At 42.3% G+C, this 20,610-nt stretch overlaps 1 protein-coding gene across 2 annotated transcripts in view; it reads right to left on the reverse strand.

Annotated features, from left to right (window-relative positions):
* Positions 1-20,610, reverse strand: part of LOC121856926 (tensin-1-like) — a 98,532-nt gene that overhangs the window by 12,235 nt on the left and 65,687 nt on the right. For both annotated transcript variants that reach the window (XM_042352687.1, XM_042352686.1), the window contains exon 2: positions 3,579-3,854. In XM_042352687.1, coding sequence (XP_042208621.1) covers positions 3,579-3,854 — 276 coding nt within the window. The remainder of the gene's footprint in view (positions 1-3,578; positions 3,855-20,610) is intronic.

Consider the following 20,610-nt stretch of genomic DNA (forward strand, 5'->3'; position numbering starts at 1 on the left):
GTCGATCTCTTTACCTTGAAGCCTTTGCTGCAATGCTGCCATGGCTCACCATCTACGATCACACAAACTATGCCCAATAGGGACCTGTATATCTTGCTGACATGACATGCCTCAAGATGACTGCACCAGAGATTCATACTGAATTTAAAGCTGGGAATTTTGTTGTGAAGAGAACTAAAAGGCACTTCACCCAAGTTCCTGCTGATCAGGCAACTGAGTGGAGAAAAAATATGCAAGATGCACAATGGCATCATAGGAATTACAAGGAATGATCATGCCAGAGACAAGTTCTGTATCACATAGCACGATCACGCACTTCACAGTACAGTATATCAGATGTCTCTTCAATCTAAAAGATGGTGAAGAAGAGACGACTATCACACGATCTGACAGTCTTCCCTCCCAGATGAAGTGTGATGATGATGATGATGTTAAGGAAACTTGTGGCACAGCTGAAGAAATTTGATGTGTTCTATGTTCAGCCTGCAGAGCCTCCTAGTGGGATAAAAGGAGATGACGGAGATGATGAAAGAACCCGCATATTCCTGCTCTCATTAGCAACAAGAGACATTGCACCAAATGATGTGTTGAATGATCTAACAGCTGAACACCGTTGACAGAAGCAAGTCATTATGAATGTAAAGCAGAAAATAAATCTGTATAAAGCAACTGTTTTCACCAAACAGAAGGTTCAGAAATTTACCAAAGATGACCGAAAACTACTGCAGCGATTGTTCTGTGCTGTCACCAGAGGTAGAACAGTGGTTATGATGTACATCCTGGAACATGAACTGTCTCCTGTTCCTCTGTCTCTAGCTAAGCCTGGAAGAGTGATGAATTCAACACCAAAGGCAGAGCTGATTAGTATTTTAATAGTTGGAATTAGTGCACCTTCATAAGTTCCCACAGCTGAACCTGAAGATATGTTTGTTGATTGATGGCCATGCACTCATTCAAGCCTTGGAGAAGCCTCAGGGCTGTCAGACATTTGGTGACTAAGCAGATGTATTCATTCGAATTGTGTCACGTCACTTTGGTGAACACACAACCAGAGTTGATGTGGAATTTGACTGCTACATTGTAGAGGGGTCATTCAAATCAGTAACCTGTTCCAAGAGACTGGGAAAAAAGAAGTTTATCCGCTTTCTGATCGATGGGCCAAACATCCCACTTCCACAAGTATGGAGCAATTTCAGAGCCTTGGATGAGAACAAGGCCAACCTAGCCCAGTTACTGTCTGAAGCCCTCATGTAAAAGGGAAAATCTCTACCAGAACGATATGAGCTCTTAACAGGTGAAGGATTCCCTGGTGCTGCTGAGGCCAGATCTTCCAAGAGGCACCAAGTCCCCCTTCAAGCAAACCACGAGGCCGATATGAGAGAATCCTGGTCAGCAGCAGAGATAGAGATGTTATGCGTCTACTGGTGCACTTTGTGCCTGAAAAAGCAACAGAGGAATAGATGATCTCTGGAACAACCAAGAAGTGAAAGTGTTATCTGATGTACACCTATTTTCCAAAAGTTTTCCTAAGATATAAAGGAAAATCTCCTTAACTTTCACCCCCTAACGGGCCTAAGTGGATGTAACGCAACCTCTTCCTTCAGTGGACATGGAAAAAAAGATATGTTGGAAGACATTCCTGAAACAACCACTGCTGGTCAATACCCTTAAGGGAATTGGTCGTGATGGAGATTTTTCACCCGCTGAACAATTTGTGTGCCACGTATATGGTACCCAAGAGCAGCTGACTGTAAACCACGTCAGACTTCAACAGATGTTACCACCAACCAGAGATGCCCTGGAGCTTCACCTTCCACGTGCCAATCACCAGGTTAAGATCTGGCTCCAGGCAGACCAGGAACATATAGATGTTCCCATCCCCACCAATACAATTGGCTGGGAGATGGACCAAGGTGGTCTGCAAGCTATCAGGACAAGAATACCAGTATACCAGATGCATGTCTCGAGTGGATGCAGAACAAAGTGTGGGACAGGCCGGCGTACTTGTTTAAAAAAGAATTGGTATTCCCGCCTGTGGCTGTGATGCTATAAACTGCTGTAATCCAGCTGGACAGTAGACATGACAACATGACAGCCTGATATCTTAAAAACAGGAATTCTGAGAGGAGTAAGTTGCAGTGAGACTGAGTGGATCAAAAGAAATACGCTGAGGTAGTTTGGCCGGTGTTCAGAGCACATAGAGTGCATAGAAAAGTCTTTGAAAGTGAGGTGAAAGATAGTGTGGGAAGAGGAAGCCCATGTAGAGTGGAGCAGTATGTCAAAGAGAGAGGGCAATAAGAGAGAGCAAGAGAGATGTGTCACAACAAAGTAGCCTAGATACGTTTCCGTCATGACCACCCGTTGGTCGAGGGCTACACAGGAGGGGGCTTTTGTTACGAGACAGATGGTTTTGAAATAAATTTTCGTGAAAAATCAAATTTTGCATAAGTGTACGTTATGTCATATTTATATATAATATATATATATATAGATAAATATAAATAAATAAATAAATAAATATATATATATATATATATATATATATATATATATATATATATATATATATATATATATATATATATATATATATATATATATATATATATATATATATATATATATATATATATATATATATATATATATATATATATATATATATATATATATATATATATATATATATATATATATATATATATATATATATATATATATATATATATATATATATATATATATATATATATATATATATATATATATATATATATATTTACAATAACTGTTTTGCTTATTATGTACAGAAGAATTATCAAACAAATGTAGTTTGAGTTTTGGCCTGAAAGATCCAGCAAAGATGGTTTGAATTCATGTGAAAATAAAAATATAAATTTTATCATATTTTACCATTATTACAGTCTAAATCACCGTTAAAATCAAAAGTATGTGTGGCATCCACCCACAAATGTTTTTTTTTAATCCTAAGTAGAATTGATATACATGGGTGCCTGCTATGAACACGTCAGTGCAGGCCAAGTTGAACAATCCCATGTTGGCCGGTCCACCCACTAATATATATTCCAGAAACATTGGTCATTCATGTACAGGAGCAGAACAAATATACTGCACGGCACTGTACTGTACTGCACGGCACGGCACTGCACTGTACTGTACTGTACTGTACTCGTATTTACGCAAATTTCAAACTTTCATTGGGATGAATTTCATTTAAAAAATGAAGAAAAAAAATCCATATATTATACCTGTACCTATATACCTGTACTACAGTATGCTGTCAAGTATAATCTGTGAAGTTGTCCTTCATCCTGGGTCATGATTTATGAACAAAATATATACAGTAATGTACAGGTGTTTAATTACAACAGGTGCACAGGGACTTCTCAATCACCTAATATACAGAATTATATAATGAGAAAATTCCTAATATTCAAGGTTATTATTTTTTCCTCGTTAAACCTAAAAAAAAAAAAAAAGAGTAAGATAATAAATTAGCTCATTAATCAAAATTATTATCAATCACTACTCAAGGCATATTCACTTAGCGTCAATACCTGTTGTGATAACGATGAACAAATATGATCACACGTCCGCGGATGTGGATGTGTGTGGGTATGTGTGTGGATGTGGGCATGCGCTGGGGTACCACAGGGCGAGGGTGTGTGAGTGTGGGCGTGACTGTGATGGTGGGCTAGAGTGTGTGGGAGTGGGGGGGTATTGCCATGAGTGTGAGTGGGGATCACATCACGTATGGTGGCTCCGGATTTCTGGAGGTGGGCGGCGTAGGCAAGGCGGAAGGCGTGACCCACGATGCTATTGAGTTCCTCGGCCTGTGGAGGAGGAGAGGTCTTAGTTAGTGGCATTACGAAGGCAGGAACATCAGAAAACATTACTGTGATGCGATTAAATAAATAACGAGGAAAAATAAAGATCAAAACAATTACTGGGAAAGAAATGTGATGACGGTGTGGGAGAGTGATGATAGTGAGCTGATACTGAAAGGAAAGGAAAGAGGGACAAGAAATGGGAAATACAGATAAGAGACACCAGAGACATCTGGTCTTATACACCTTACAAATATAAAAAAACAAAGACAAACTAAGAAAGAGAATAAAAATAAATAAATAAAACGGAGAAAGAGTAAGAGTGATGATCGTTACAAAAGACAAACGAGAGAAAGACGAATAATGGAAAATTAAAGTATATTAATAAAGAAAATATATAAAGTAATGCAAGAGATAAATATGATAAAATAATTTCAATAGCTAACACTGTAGTAAAAAAAAAAGACCTAGTCCATATAGAAAGTAATACCATAAGTCTCTCTCTTAATTTAAATGTGTTATTTATATGTATTTATATCCGGAGAAGAACCCGTAACGATATCTACTGTACCGTCTAGCACATTTACTACTCACTGAAAGAAATTACAAAAATACTGTAGCCAGGCACTAATGCAAAATACCGTGGGATACAAAAACAATAATATGATAGTCAGTACAGTGCATCATAGTGTATAATGATTAGTATAGCATGATGTATAATGATTACAGGTGTACCAAGATGTATAATGATTACACGTGTACTATAATATATAAAGATCACAAGTGTACCATGATGTATAATGATTTCAAGTGTACCGTGATGTATAATGATTACAAGTGTACCAAGATGTATAATGATTACACGTGTACTATAATATATAAAGATCACAAGTGTACCATGATGTATAATGATTTCAAGTGTACCGTGATGTATAATGATTACAGGTGTACCAAGATGTATAATGATTACACGTGTACTATAATATATAAAGATCACAAGTGTACCATGATGTATAATGATTTCAAGTGTACCGTGATGTATAATGATTACAAGTGTACCAAGATGTATAATGATTACACGTGTACTATAATATATAAAGATCACAAGTGTACCATGATGTATAATGATTTCAAGTGTACCGTGATGTATAATGATTACAAGTGTACCATGATGTATAATGATTTAAAATGGTTAAAATGGCATATAAATAATGATCATAAAATTTAACTCTGAATATTTAGTTTTAAACAGTAAATTTTGTTGATCCAATCGGGTTACTCGTCAAACAATGGTGGTAATTATGTACGGTGTCTGTCTGTCTGTCTGTCTGTCTGTCTGTCTGTCTGTATCTTCGTTTCTTCATCTTCATCCTTGTGCACTGTGGTGAGTCTCCATTACAACGTGTCAAATGCAAGATAAAATATAAGAACACACGAACAAAAACGATTAATTATTTGTCAACAGAAAAAAAAAATAATGTCGTGGTCCTGTTCGTGGTGATTTTCGAAACATTATCCACGTTGCAGCTCACCAGGGGGTATTCGTCTTGTAGGAGGGAGGGAGGGAGGGAGGGAGGTAAGGTGAACAAGGTACAATAACAGGAAACGACACCATCAGATAGGAGGAAGCAAACTTGTCCTGCCTTAAGCCACATCAACATCACTCTTTGGGGTAGGGGGGGGTGGGGAGTTTGTAACCCTCACCTACCGCTTGATCTCTCATACAACTGAATTTTCCCTTTGTTTATACTTCACTGTCACCTACCACCATCTACTACCCCCCTCCCTTCCTTGTACTACCTCTTATACCATCTACCACCACCGTATACTTACCACCTACTACCATTACTTGTACCACTTACAACCGTTACCACCCACTACCACCTGCATTAGCCACTTACTAGTCGGGATATCCCACAGAAATTGAGGCTTTGTGTAGTGTGTTTCAGCCTCGGGGAGTTGGCAACACTGTCTTCCTTTGTATCTCTCTTGATTACTGACTTAGGTAACAATGTACAGGTAATGCCTTATTCATAAGAACATAAGAATGGAGGAAACTGCAGCGGGCCTATTGGCCCATACTGGGCAGTCCCATTTACACCCAACCCCTATTGCTCATATGAGCATCCAACCTATGTTTGAAGCTATCCAGCGTATTCGAGTTAATGATGATATTTGGTAACTTGTTCCATTCATCCACTACTCTATTTCCAAACCAATGTTTACCTATTCCCCGCCTAAATCTAAATTTGTCTAATTTAAAACCATTGTTACGAGGTCGCTCTTGGTTGGATAGTTTGAGTACCTTTGTAATGTCCCCTTTGTTTAGCCCTGACTTCCATTTATATACCTCTATCATATCGCCCCTCACTCTACGTCTCTCGAGGAAGTGCAAATTAAGATGCTTTAACCTGTCTCTGTACTCCAGGTTCCTAATGCCCGGGATTAGCCTTGTCATTCTCCTCTGAATTCTTTCCAAGGATTGTATATCCATTCTGTAATAAGGTGACCAGAATTGAACTGCGTAATCCAAGTGAGGTCTCACAAGCGCAAGATATAGTTTTAGGATGACCTCGCTAGTCTTGTAACTAACACTCCTTTGTATGAACCCAAGTACTTTATTAGCCTTGTTTCGAGCAAATACATATTGTTTACTTGGCTTAAGGTTCCTAAATCTCTCTCGCAGTCGGATTTCTCAATGGCATCGTTGTTCATCTGGTAACTGGTTTCCCTGTTTACATCTCCTATTCTGAGTACTTTACATTTGTCCACGTTGAATTTCATCAGCCATTTTCCAGACCCTTCGAAAAATTTGTTTAGATCTTCCTGTAGTTTTGTGGAGTCCTCGTCAGATTTAATAACACGTCCTATTTTGGTGTCATCCGCAAATTTACTTATGTTGCTGTCTATGCCAATATCTATGCCGTTTATGTATATAATAAATAATAATGGTCCAAGTACTGAGCCTTGGGGAACTCCACTGTTGACGTTGCTCCAATGGGATTTAGTGCCGTTAATGCTCACTCGCTGTTTCCTGTCCTGTAACTACGCCCTAATCCATTTAAGGATATTACATTTGATGCCATGTGCTTCTACCTTTCTAATTAGTCTTTCGTGGGGGACTCTGTCGAAGGCTTTGCTAAAGTCGAGATATACCACATCATAATTGTGCCCCTCGTCCACCGATTCGAAAACTGGTGAAAAGAATGTTAATAGATTAGTTAGACAAGAAAGCCAGCTTGTGAAGCCATGCTGGGAATCACTGATCAATCGGTGCTTCTCCAGGTGATTTTGAATAGAGTTTGAGATGATTGCTTCCAGTAATTTGCCTACTATTGATGTTAGACTGATTGGGCGGTAGTTAGAGGATAGTGATCTATCCCCCCTTCTTGAAAATCGGTATTACATTCACTATCCTCCAGGATTCTGGCACTACACCTGTTTTTAAGGACATGTTAAACAACTTTGCTAAGGGCATACTAAGCTCTTCCTTACATTCCTTTAATACTCTGGCAAATATCTCATCGGGACCAGGTGACTTATTAGGCTTTAGTTTGTCTATTTGCTTACTAACATCGTTACTAGTCACTACTATCTCGCTTAATTTTTCTTCACTATCTCTGAATAGAGTCGGTGCCTCGGGTATCATGTTTAAACTTTCGGTGGTGAAAACTGTTGAAAAATATTTATTCAGATTATTGCTCATTTCTCCGTCGTTATCAGTTAGCTCGCCGGTATCTGACCTTATTGGTCCAATCTTTTCTCGTGTTTTAGTTTGATACATTTGGTAGAATCCTTTGGGGTTTGTCTTCGCCTCCCTTGCTATCCTTACCTTATTATTCCCCTTGGCCTTCCTTATCTCGGTTTTAACCCTACTCGCCAATACCTTATAATAATCCCGGAGGTAAATTTTGCCATGATTTATCCTTCTACCTATAGCCTTCCTTTGGTCAATAATGTTCTTTAAATAATTATTTATCCATTTAGGGTCATTGTTGTCTGATCTGAGTTTTTTGTATGGTATGTTCTGCCTTTGTGTAACTCATTATTTAAATAGTCGTGGAACTCGGCAATCTCAGATCTCGTTATCAGGCCGGTGTCAACCATCAGGTTCGCGGGTGGGGTGGGGTCGGTGTGAGTCACCCCCAGGCGTGATACCCCTTCCCTCAACTGCCTCTTCAAACCATCTAAGTTTGCCCTTCTGAAATCTGGGACTTCAGAAGGGCAAACTTCATTTAATTAATTAAAAAGTAATAAATGAATTACAAGTGGACGTAGATATAAGTATTGTACAAGAACTAGGGCAGGTACAGGTATAGTCAGGTGCATACAGAACATTTCCAAGTACAGGTACAGTAATAAGGATAAAGGTATAGAGGTTATCAAAATAGTCTGGTCAACTCTGTGTCTGTGTGTGTGTGTGACGGGGGTAGGGGGTGGGGGCACGTATCGCCTGTCACGGTCTGTAAGGATCACATTACAAGGATGTGACAGGAGAGTACCACGTACCTAGCGCGCACGCACACACACACACACATACACCTTCTGGCTGCTATGCTCTTTCAATAAACCATTATTATTATTATTATTACACACATACCCAGACCCGGATTGATGGCCATGGTTGAACGAATAAAGTAGTCGGATGAAAACACGAACGCGCCAACAAGTGGACGAAAGAATGGACGGACACTTCTGAACAAACGAAAACAAAAACGATTTAAAACACGAATAGATGAAAAGCGTCAGAAGATTAGATTAACGAATGGATAAATGACAGAAAAAGACGAATAATGGGGGGAGAGAGAGAGAGAGAGATAATATATAAACTTGGACTTTTGTATATTCCCGTCATCGTTGGATTAGTATTACAATTATCATTATTATTACTGCTTTTAAATAGAGTTAACATTATTATCATGTTAATATTATTGTTTAGTATTTTTATTATCATCATCAATAACGTTATGAGTAAGTAATAGTGTTATTATTTTTACACGTTGTACATATTGTCATTACGATATTTTTGTTATTAGTGTTCGTAGTAACATTATCGATATGCCGGTGACTTATTATTATTAATATTATTATTATTATAATTATCATCAAAATAACAACAAAGATACGAGCAACCAGATGTAATATGATTACCAATAAATGAAAACGATCAGTGGCAGTGCGCAGTCATTTATCACTCGTCTAACACAACATCTACGTGCATCCGGGCCAGCAGGGGCGGCAGGGATAACACAAGGGGGGTTTACCACAGGGAAGCGGAATTCCTATAGCTAGCAGAATAATCGGTGATCATCATCTGGCGACAATACATGATCGTGGAATGTGGCCGCAGGTAACCGAGCGGAACAGTTGCCAATTACAACGAAAATAGTGACGTCACTTCATTTCTTTTTTTAAATCACCTTTCCAATGTACCGAATACGTCACCGTTTGGATGTGACAATAGTTGTAACAGTAAAACAAATGCAATACGGGGGTGGCGGGGGGGTTGGGGGGTTGGGGGAGGAGGGGGGGGATGGTTCAGACGAGCACCACATAAAGCCCTTGACACTCCCACACCAACTGGCTAACCTGATGACCTCGAAACCCCAAATAAGTGGCTTCAGCATCAATCTTGTGTGTGATGATGGGCTACCGGTGGGGTATGGCTCCCTCCCCCCCCCTCCCCCACACACACTCACCACCGTGGCTTCTTCACCCCGTATACTTCCCCTCTGCCCCTACCTTTCTTCTCTACCTTCCTTCCCTTTCTATGTTTTATTTAATCCTCCCTCTCTTCCTCTCTTCACAGGATTTGGCTTCCTTGGGGGTCCAGCCTTTGGTGTGTCACGCTGGCATAAAAAAATCGAGAAAAATCTGGGTTTTTTTGGGTGTGACTGAGTTCTGGTGGGTGAGTGGCGATGAGTCAAGCCTTGCTGAGTGGCTTGGTGTTTATATGAGTCAAGTCTCACTAAATGTTTTATAATGTTGTTGCTTAATGTTACAACTGAGTGATGGTTAATTGGTTTACAGCATTGATTTGAGAGATACTAATGCGGGTCTTTACTTTATTTACAAGATCAATTGACTTCAAGATACACAGTGACTTTATAAGATAATGTTTGTGTACTGTTATATGTAATCTATGTACCTGTAATTGTCTGTACCAGTCCTTGTATCTCTACCGGTACTTGTATATTTAATTAGGATCTACTTCTCCTAGTATCTGCAGTTCTACACCTGTACCTGTACTATAGTGAAGGTAATAATGTACACTTCCAGAATAGTACATATTTACATATACCATTCTGATTTCTCTGTAAACATGTATACACACTAGTGAACTCTGGTTTCTGTGTGTGTGTGTGTGTGTGTGTGTGTGTGCGCACTGCTAAACGTCGATTTAAAAACGCACACACAGATCCGCGTTGACGTTGAAAGATAAACAGGTGTAGCTGCTGGGTGTTGACACGGTGTAGAGGCGTGGGAAGCGTACGGCAAAGCTATGCAGATGATGAGTAAATGTATAGCCTACGATATGATGACATCTAATGGAAGCTATTATACACTGGATATACTAACAAATATAGTCTGGTATGCTAGGGCCGTGCAACGCAGGTAGTGGGGGCGTGTTTACACGAAGCCAACATCGTTACAACTCAAGTATTTACAGGTAACACGAAGTCATTTTATAGTGAGAATACCATCCAGTAACAGATCTAATTGAAATACCATATGTATTCTGAAATTACTGTAGCTACACCTTGCCTCGTTGTATTTCCGAACACACACATATACGTGATGGGTGGAGGCCTACTGCAGACAGGTGACAACATGCACTAATACACCTGTGGAGGTTAAAGAGTGTCTGACTCACTGACGGGGGGGGGGAGTGAGAGGGGAAGACAGGGTGTGGGAGGATGTGGAGGTGGGAGGGAGGGTGAGAGAAGGAAAGAAGGTCCTGGTTACGGGAGGGAAGACAAGAGGCAAAGGTGTAGAGGAAGGGAGGAGTTAATGGGAGGGAAGGAAGGATGGATGAAGGGAGGAAGGTTTAGACATGGGGGTAAGGCTGTGAGAGAGAGAGAGAACAGTTAGGTAAGAAAGACGTCATTCCCCGTTACTGTCTGTCGCCCGACCGCTCCTCCTCCTGTCGCCCAAACAAATGACGTTTTTATTCCTGACATAAACACACAATACAATGACCTCTCCAGTGACTCAATACACACATCACGCCAGAACATAAACACGAGTGATTGTGTATATAAAACGGGAACCTAATTATAAAAAAACCAGTTATTTACGTACCAATACAATAAACCAGGGAGGAATAAATACATAAATAAACAAAGATATAAATAAAACAGTGTTAAAGAGATAAATGGATAAACACAGAGACAATACACTTAAAAGTTAGAAACATCAATTAACAAATGTAACAAAGACACAGACAGCCCCGTTAAGCTCCACCCACCCACCCATCCTCCCCCGCCTACCATCCCTCTACCCTTCCTCCTCCCTCCACGTGTCGTTCACTCGTCTGACGGGTCGACGCCACTTAGAAAACTCAGGTTAAGTATGATTCATATGAGCTCTCTGTGTCCCTCTGCCTTAGTGGTGATGGTGACCAGGGGGCAGACACCACCACCTCTCTCTCTCTCTCTCTCTCTCTCTCTCTCTCTCTGTGTGTGTGTGTGTGTGTGGGAGGAGAGAGCAGGCGTGAGTACACTCGTTCGACGCCTGCACAGCAAACAAAACGACACACACACACACACACACACACACACACACACACACACACACACACACACACACACACACACACACACACACACACACCAGGAAGTACCATCATCATCCCTCAAGAGAAACAAATAACAAAGATAAAAAGAAAATCAGACAACAGCCGAAGGAAGAACCGACGACTATAATAAACAAGAAGAAGGATCCCGCTGATAAAAGACATTAAAAAAAACAAATAATAATCCCGGTATATAAATGACAAAGGAAGAGGAAGAAAAAATACAGAATTAAGGATGCGGTGTACAAAGGGAGTTAAGATAATCCTCACCTCATCCCGGATGTTAAAGAAAAAAAAGGGAGAATATCAGCTAACGAGGGTGACTAAGAGCTGGTCAATGACTGTGTTAATCCGCACTTGAAAAAAAAAATCTTATGAACTGGGAGGAAAAAATCGTTCTCACAGCTGCAAATTGGATTTACACGTAACCTGAAATTTAAAGAAGTTTTGTGTTTAGTCATGACCTTAATGTTTTACTCATGAAATCGATAATTACCATAGAAGACAACAAGACGATAGGCCACTTTAAGGCATCAGAATGACAACAACGATAACATTCAGGGATGGAGACGAAACCCAAACACTGACTTGTTTATATACTGGGACGAGCAAGACTGAAGGGAGAGGAGGAAGCAAAAGAGAAATCAGGGCGAGGTGCTTTATGAGGCAACTGCAGGGAGGTGAGGAGGAGGGTGAAGGGAGGGAGGGAAGCAAGGAGGGTGGTGGGAGGAGAAGGGAGGGTGGTGGGAGGAGAGTATCGAGGAGTGGAGGGAGCCTGAAGGGATGGAGGAGGAAGTCGTCAAAGGAGTGGAGGGAGCCTGAAGGGAGGGAGGAGGAGGAAGTCGTCAGAGGAGTGGAGGGAGCCTGAAGGGAAGGAGGAAGAAGTCATCAAATGAGTGGAGGGAGCCTGAAGGAAGGGAGGAGGAGGAAGTCGTCAGAGGAGTGGAGGGAGCCTGAAGGGAAGGAGGAAGAAGTCATCAAATGAGTGGAGGGAGCCTGAAGGAAGGGAGGAGGAGGAAGTCGTCAAAGGAGTGGAGGGAGCCTGAAGGGAGGGAGGGAGAGAGGGAGGGATGAGTGTGGGAACTCCGGTTAGTTGAACATAATGGTGTACAGTGTAGGAGCGTGAGAGTGAGGGTGTGTGGGAGTCTTGCCTTGCCCTCTGTCACCTGACTCTGAGAACACCTGAGTTGGTCTGCGTCTTGTGTGCGGGGGTCGTGCTTGCGGCTGGATGTTGCTGGTGCTTACTGGTGCGTGTGATTGGTGATTGGGGTTATTGGTGCTTGTTGTTGGTGGTTGTTTGTTGGTGTTGCTTATTGGTGCGGCGTGATGGAGCTTGTGATTCGTGATTGTGGTTACTGTTGTTGATGGTTGTGGTTACTGTTGTTGATGGTTGCAGTGCGTTGCATGTCACGGTTATCAAGAACTTCCAATGGCATTCGAAGACGCAACAACAACAATAATAATAATAATAATAATAATAATAATAATAATACCTAAAAAACATCACTTGCAGCACATTATTTTTATTCCTACATGAACAGCGATGAGGTCAGAGTGACGTCACAAGTAGTGTCTCTGTCTTGGGTAGCGAGAGGTGGCGGGAAAGACTTATTACTCGAACGTGTATTTCTTTAATATGTTCCATTTGGGTATTATATTTCTTTTTATTAATTTATTTTCTTTCTTTCTTGAGGGGGTGAATGAGACGATATTTTTTTAGGGAGGAAATGTGGGGATGCTCTCTCTCTCTCTCTCTCTCTCTCTCTCTCTCTCTCTCTCTCTCTCTCTCTCTCTCTCTCTCTCTCTCTCTCTCTCTCTCTCTCTCATGAGCGAGCAGCAGGTGACTGATGGTTGCGTTATCTGTTTTCTAGGATGATTAATAACGCGGTTGTGGTCGCCCTCGGGCCAGGATGAACTACGACCCCCCTGCTGCCACGCTTGGTTGTGATGAAAGTGGTGACTGTGGGAGTGAGTGGTGAGAAAGAGAGATAGAATGTATGTGTCTGTGTGATGACTAGGTGTGGGGGTGACTGGGAGTGTGTTTGACGAGTGTGTGTGTGATGACTGGGAGAGTGTGATGAGTGTGGTATGTGGTAACTGGGATAATGTGTGGTGATGGGGTGTGAGGAGTATGATGACTGGAAGTGTGTGTGTGCTGAGTGAGTGGTGGTGACTAAGTGTGTGTGTGTGATGACTGATGAGTGTGATGACTGATGAGTGTGGTGTCCTCTCGAGACTAATCACATCCTACACAATATGATAGATCGCCCAAACCGCCTTTAGGATCGCCAAAAATCGCCAGCCATGTTGCTTGAAAATCGACCCTCCTGAAAAACTCGCTAAATCACCCCCCCAATCAACTCGCCAAAATCACCTACATTCGCCTCGATCGCTCTCCAGATTCTCTCTATCTCGCCAAAATAGCTTCTCAGACTCTGCAGCTCGCCAAAATAACTCCCCCAGACTCTAGCTCGCCAAATCACCAAGGTAGCTCCCAAGACTCTAGCTCGCTCAAATCACCACCAATCACCCCCTTAGTTCCTGGATCATACCGTGAGAAAAACAAATATATGCAGGGTTGTGTTTCAGAGCCACCCACCCACCCTCACTATTATCTAGGGTGACTTGGTTGTTTTGTCCAGTGACGTGTTTACCACAATTTACGAATTCTCATGAAGTCTTGGCGAAAATCTTCAACAATCTGCGAATTCCCGTCTTCTTCACATTCCACCATTTGCAAATTGTTGTTGTCTTCGCCTACCATAATGCTTATTCCTGTTATTCGTTTCCAAACAACAATTGGGTAATTCTTTTAGTCCTTATCTACCACAATTTACACATTTAGGCGCGAAATAGGTAAACATTGGTTTGAAAATAGAGTAGTGGATGAGTGGAACAAGTTACCAAACATCATCATTAACTCGAATACGCTGGATAGCTTCAAACATAGGTTGGGTGGATATATGAGCAATAGGGGTTGGGTGTGAACGGGACTGCCCAGTATGGGCCAATAGGCCCGCTGCAGTTTCCTCCATTCTTATGTTCTTATATTCTAACCTAACTAAACCAAATCAAATCTAACGTAACCTGACCCGACTTGACCTAACCAAACCACATCCAAGGAAAAAAATGCATCCTCAAGTGCCATTTACTATTCACTGTTCGCCTTTAACAGTGACAAGTGAGGTGGAAACTTTCACTGCCGCCTGAGAAACGATGAAATTATACGAATCAAAGTGAGAAATTGACTCTGGTTGATGAAAGGTATTTAAAGTAAAGAGGGTGATAAAGCAGGGAACAGAAGCACGGGGGATATTTACCCAACCTGCCGTCATACAGGAGGGGGGGCAGGAGGAGGGAGGGAGGGAGGGAGGGAGGGAGGGAGGGAGGGAGGGAGGGAGGGAGGGAGGAGGAGGAGGATAGAGGGAGGAGGATGAGGACCGCAAGAAATATTATTATACAAGATGATGGGAGAAGATTATCCAGTGTATAATGACTCACTCACATAATGTTGTTTCTCTCTCTCCCACGATACTCAGGTCTCTCTCTCTCTCTCTCTCTCATTTTATCTCTTGTTTTATTTTCTCTCTCTTTCTCTTCGTATGATGTTAAGTCCCTCTCTCATTTTATCTCGCTTTCTCAGCCATTCAAACAATAACCTAACCTCACCTCCCCCCCAAGTAGTGTTAGGGTGGTTAATCTTCAGGTGAAATAGCTTCATAAACACCGACTCGCCCAGTGACGTCATATCCGGAAGTCATATTTGTAGACATTATTGCCAGACACAGCGAGAAGGAAACCCAAGTCAGGTCATGTCGGCTGGTCTGACGTGTGGGTATGTCACCTCGTCTGACCTGTTCTTATCAACTATATCCTTACTTGTTTATTGTTTACTCTTACGAAGAACCTAAACAACAACAACAAAAACTAAGTAAGATGTAAAGGGGTGAACTGACTGAGGCGTTCATCTAAATTGTCTCTAATTATAAGAGGACTGGTGACGTCACTACCGCTTAGTCGAATGTAAACAAATATTACGTCATGAGAGAGAGAGAGAGAGAGAGAGAGAGAGAGAGAGAGCACAAAGCCAAGTGCCCGCATCCACCATCAACTCATTACTTACCCCCATCTATACATCCTCCCCACTTCACTCCCTCTACCTACGTGACCTGTGACCCCTTTACATCATTCATTAGGTTATCAAGAAGGTGGGGATCTAAAGTCCATCATCATAACTACAACATTCTTTCATTCTACTTCCATCTATATAACCAGTACTTCCTTTGTGCTAATCTTTATTGTTACTCCTTTGTCTCTCTCTCTCTCTCTCTCTCTCTCTCTCTCTCTCTCTCTCTCTCTCTCCATCACTCACTCTCACCCTTCTCCCATCACTTACTTCATTCTTTCCTATCTCCCGGCACCCTGGTTTCATCCCTCCCTCCTTCAATCTCTCCTTCCTTCCCTTCCTCTCTCCTTCAACCTCATTCCTACCCTCCCCCTTCCTTCAACCAATTCCCTCCCTTACTCCCTCTTCACGACATAACCTAACCTAGTGCTGAGACATTTAGGGTCAGGGGGCCATTAAGATTGGTTCTCACGCCCTGGGCTGACCCCCGGGGTAGCAGGATGTGGTCAGCTGGTCAACTTATTACTTGACCTCAAAGTGGAAGGTTCATGACATCTGGAGTTGTGGTGAGGGAGGTGTGGTGAGGGAGGTGTGGTGAGGGAGGTGTGGTGAGGGAGGCAGGGTGAGGGAAGGAGGGGAGGCAGGGTAAAGGAGGTTTGTGAAGATGTAAGGAGGAAGGTTGAGTTAAGGTTAGGTTAAGTTAGGTTAGGAAAGCTGTATGAGGGAGGGAAGTTAATGGGCAGTCATTACCATCAGGCAGTGGACCGAGGCGGGAAAACCAGGAACGACCTCTTGAGCGTTATTACCCACAATGATGACACAAATGACTTAATGACAACCCTCGCATAACAACTCCTCCATAACAATTCTCGCATAACTCCTGCTAACAGTCCCCGTATGACACTTAAGAACATAAGAATGGAGGGAGCTGCAGCAGGCCTATTGTGGTCCATACTGAACAGTCCCGTTTACACCTAACCCCTATCGCTCATATATCCATCCTACCTATGTTTGAAGCTATCCAGCGTATTCGAGTTAATGATAATGTTTGGTAACCTGTTCCACTCGTCCACTACTCTATTTCCAAACCAGTGTTTACCTATTTCGCGCCTAAATCTAAATTTGTCTAATCTAAAGCCATTGTTACGAGTTCGCTCCTGGTTGGATAGTTTGAGTACCTTTGTTATGTCCCCTTTGTTTAGCCCTGACTTCCACTTATAAACCTCTATCATATCGCCTCTCACTCTACGTCTCTCGAGGGAGTGCAAATTAAGATGCTTTAACCCGTCTCTGTACTCAAGGTTCCTAATGCCCGGGATTAACCTTGTCATTCTCCTCTGAATCCGTTCTAGGGATTCTATATCCATTCTGTAGTACGGTGACCAGAACTGAACTGCATAATCTACGTGAGGTCTTACAAGCGCAAGATATAGTTTTAGGATAACCTCGCTAGTCTTGTATGAACCCAAGTACTTTGTTAGCCTTGTTTCGAGTAAATACACATTGTTGACTTGGTTTAAGATTGCTACTTATCATTACTCCTAAATCTTTTCCTGCAAGACGGTTCCCATATAACACAACGTTAAATTAGAAGCTACAACAACTACGCCACAGTAAACAAAAATACAAACACAAACATATATAAATAAATATTAAAACACTCAAATAAATAAAAATAAATCGAAACCTAAACAGCAGGAACCAACACATTAACTGATATATGGGGGGAAAAATATTCTAAATTCCCCACAAAATTCAATAAAACAAAACTGAAAAAAGTAAAAAAAAAATAATAATAAAAACTACAATAAACAAAAAAGTAAAAAAAAACCTACAATTTAAAACAAAAGTAAAAAAAATCAAAGTAAATACAAAATAAAACAAACAATGAAAATACAAATAAAAGCGGACATAAATATTCAACGATAAAAATATGAATAAAATTAATAAAAAAAACTGATTAATCTACTTGAACAAAAAATATAAATAATAATGAAAGGGTTTGAACATCATCTGCGTCGTGGTTGAGAAAATACCATCGAGTATTTGAAAGACTTGGGGTGGAGGGGGTTGGCTGGTGGGACGTAATGACCAGGTCGAGCACTGGTGACCTGGTAAATTGACAATTAGGTGACCTTTACGGCGAGTTGGGACGCCATCTGGCCTTCTCTAATGACGGCACACCATCACCACCACCATTACTAACAGCATCACTATCTACCACCCCCATTACTACCAGCATCACTGTCACCACCACTACTACTACCAGCATCACTGTCACCACCACTACTGCCACTACCACCACTATACTACCACTGCGACCAACGCTATTAACACTTACCAGCACCACTACGGACTCTGTGTGTGTGTGTGTGTGTGTGTGTGTGTGTGTGTAAATTTACCTAATTGACTTAAAAATTACCACGTACGCAATACACATTAAAACTGACTTCACCCAATACGCATCACAATCTCCTTGACCTAAGTAAGAATTCCAATTACCTTTCTCGCAATCAACATCAAAATTACTTTATACGCAATACGCCATTACCGAGCCATCTACGGGTGACCGCAAAAGTGTAGGAGGCCTAATTTGATAGCTGAATTATACCTCATTCAGTGCGTCGTAAGAAGTGCACCTCCGACGCATAGCTAATCCAGGGGGGTAGGTATAGATGCGTTGATGCGTAACTTTTACGCATAGTTTTCAGAGGTTTATTGCTAATTTGGCAAGATGCAAATACGCATGCGAATGGCTACCCAAACCATGGTTATTTATGTGCGTCAGGCGAAACGCATCATTAGCACAGAGTCCCCCAACGCATGGCTAATTTACCGAGTCCGTAGAATCGCAAACTCACATATGACTTACAGTACAGGTGCGTGATTAATTCAATGCGTCTAATGAAAACGCACCTTTAACGCATGACTTCCCAGCTTAGGGGTAATATCAATGCCTTGGCAACATTAACGCATGACTTCACAGCACCAGTAGTAGTCCCACGGGATGGCTAATTTCGTGCGTATAGGACGTTCCTCCACCCCAGCATAGCTAATTTAGTGTGCCAGTCGACGCGTAACCCCTACGCATGACTTCCTCGGGCGGGTTACCTGATGTTCACTCGCTCGATTTCACTGAGAGAGAGAGAGAGAGAGAGAGAGAGAGAGAGAGACCCTGTCAACAGTCTCATCAACACTAAGCTGCCGTGACAACATGCCAACACTTCCATCAAATACTCAGCTGGTGTCAACAATTCTGACGTCTTGTGAGATTTACATCCCTCCCCCTCCCCTCCCCCCCTCTGTGGACCCACGAGGACTCTACTGCACCCCCTTGGAGCTAACTATGTGGATTAGCCCCTTTGGAATTCCTTTGGACATATCTCAGCAGTAGTTCCGTTAAGAATACATCCCTTTAGAAACCCTTTTCCCCTTTAGGCACCTCAGACACCCTCCTTCCTCTTTACACATCACCAGATACTCCCCCTTTACACATCACCACACACTCCCCTTTACACATCACCAAACACCCTCCTTCCCCTTTACACATCACCAAACACACTCCTTCCCCTTTACACATCCCCAGACACACTCCTCCTTTACACATCACCAGGCACACTCCCCCTTTACACATCACCAGATACTCCCCCTTTACACATCACCACACACTCCCCTTTACACATCACCAAACACCCTCCTTCCCCTTTACACATCACCAAACACACTCCTTCCCCTTTACACATCCCCAGACACACTCCTCCTTTACACATCACCAGGCACACTCCCCCTTTACACATCACCAGATACTCCCCCTTTACACATCACCAAACACCCTCCTTCCCTTTACACATCACCAAACACATTCCTTCCCTTTACACATCCCCAGACACCCTCATTCCCTTTACACATCACCAAACACACTCCTTCCCTTTACACATCATCAGACACCCTCCTCCCCTTTAGACATCCCCAGACACCCTCCTCCCCTTTGGACATCCCCAGACACCCCTCCCCTTGAGACATCCCCAGACACCCTCCTCCCCTTTAGATATCCCCAGACAACCTCCTCCCCTTTCGACACCCCCAGGCACTCTTCTACCCCTTTAGACATCCCCAGACACCCTCCTCCCCCTTTAAACACTCTCAGACAGTCCCCTCCTCCTGATGACCCCAACGACGTCGACAACCAGCCGACAAAGGCCTCAATTGGCCCATTACCGAGGGCACAATAGACTGGTCTGGGTCGCTGGTCAGGAAGATGTGACCTACGCATATGGTGTGGTCCTCTCTCTCTCTCTCTCTCTCATATTACTACTACTACTATTACTTATTACTATTTTTTTGAACACGTGGCCTCCATCCTCCCCCCTATAGCCACACCTTCGCCACCATTTTATTACCTTAAAATTAAATATCCTATACATAAGTAACTATCCTAGCTGTGTTGAGTTAGTTGAGCCGCAGATCTATGTGGCATTCAGTGACTGTTGCCTCATAGTCGATATCTGCAACTGTTGTCGGCTTTGGGGCCGATGCTCACGTTCCCCTGAGGCAGAGCATAGCCGACCTAAGGAGAGAGGACAGTCGACATCTCATCCAGGCTGTAACATAACTTCTGGGCTGCTGCTTCTGTTCGCATAACACCTCCGCGAGTCTGACATAGAAACATCTTGCACTTGGTCCCATCCCACCAGAGGTTGTGAACGCTAGGAGTGAAGCTGCCTTGATCAACGTTCTGAATTCTCTCCCCGTATGCCCTTATCTTGTCGTTCTCGTTCCTCCTGTGTGCAGCATCGAGAGCTAAGTTACGGTGACATGCGGCCACGGGATCAAAAATCCTG

This window comes from Homarus americanus, unplaced genomic scaffold (assembly GCF_018991925.1).
Source record: "Homarus americanus isolate GMGI-L3 unplaced genomic scaffold, GMGI_Hamer_2.0 scaffold44060, whole genome shotgun sequence".
Classification (NCBI taxonomy): domain Eukaryota; kingdom Metazoa; phylum Arthropoda; class Malacostraca; order Decapoda; family Nephropidae; genus Homarus; species Homarus americanus.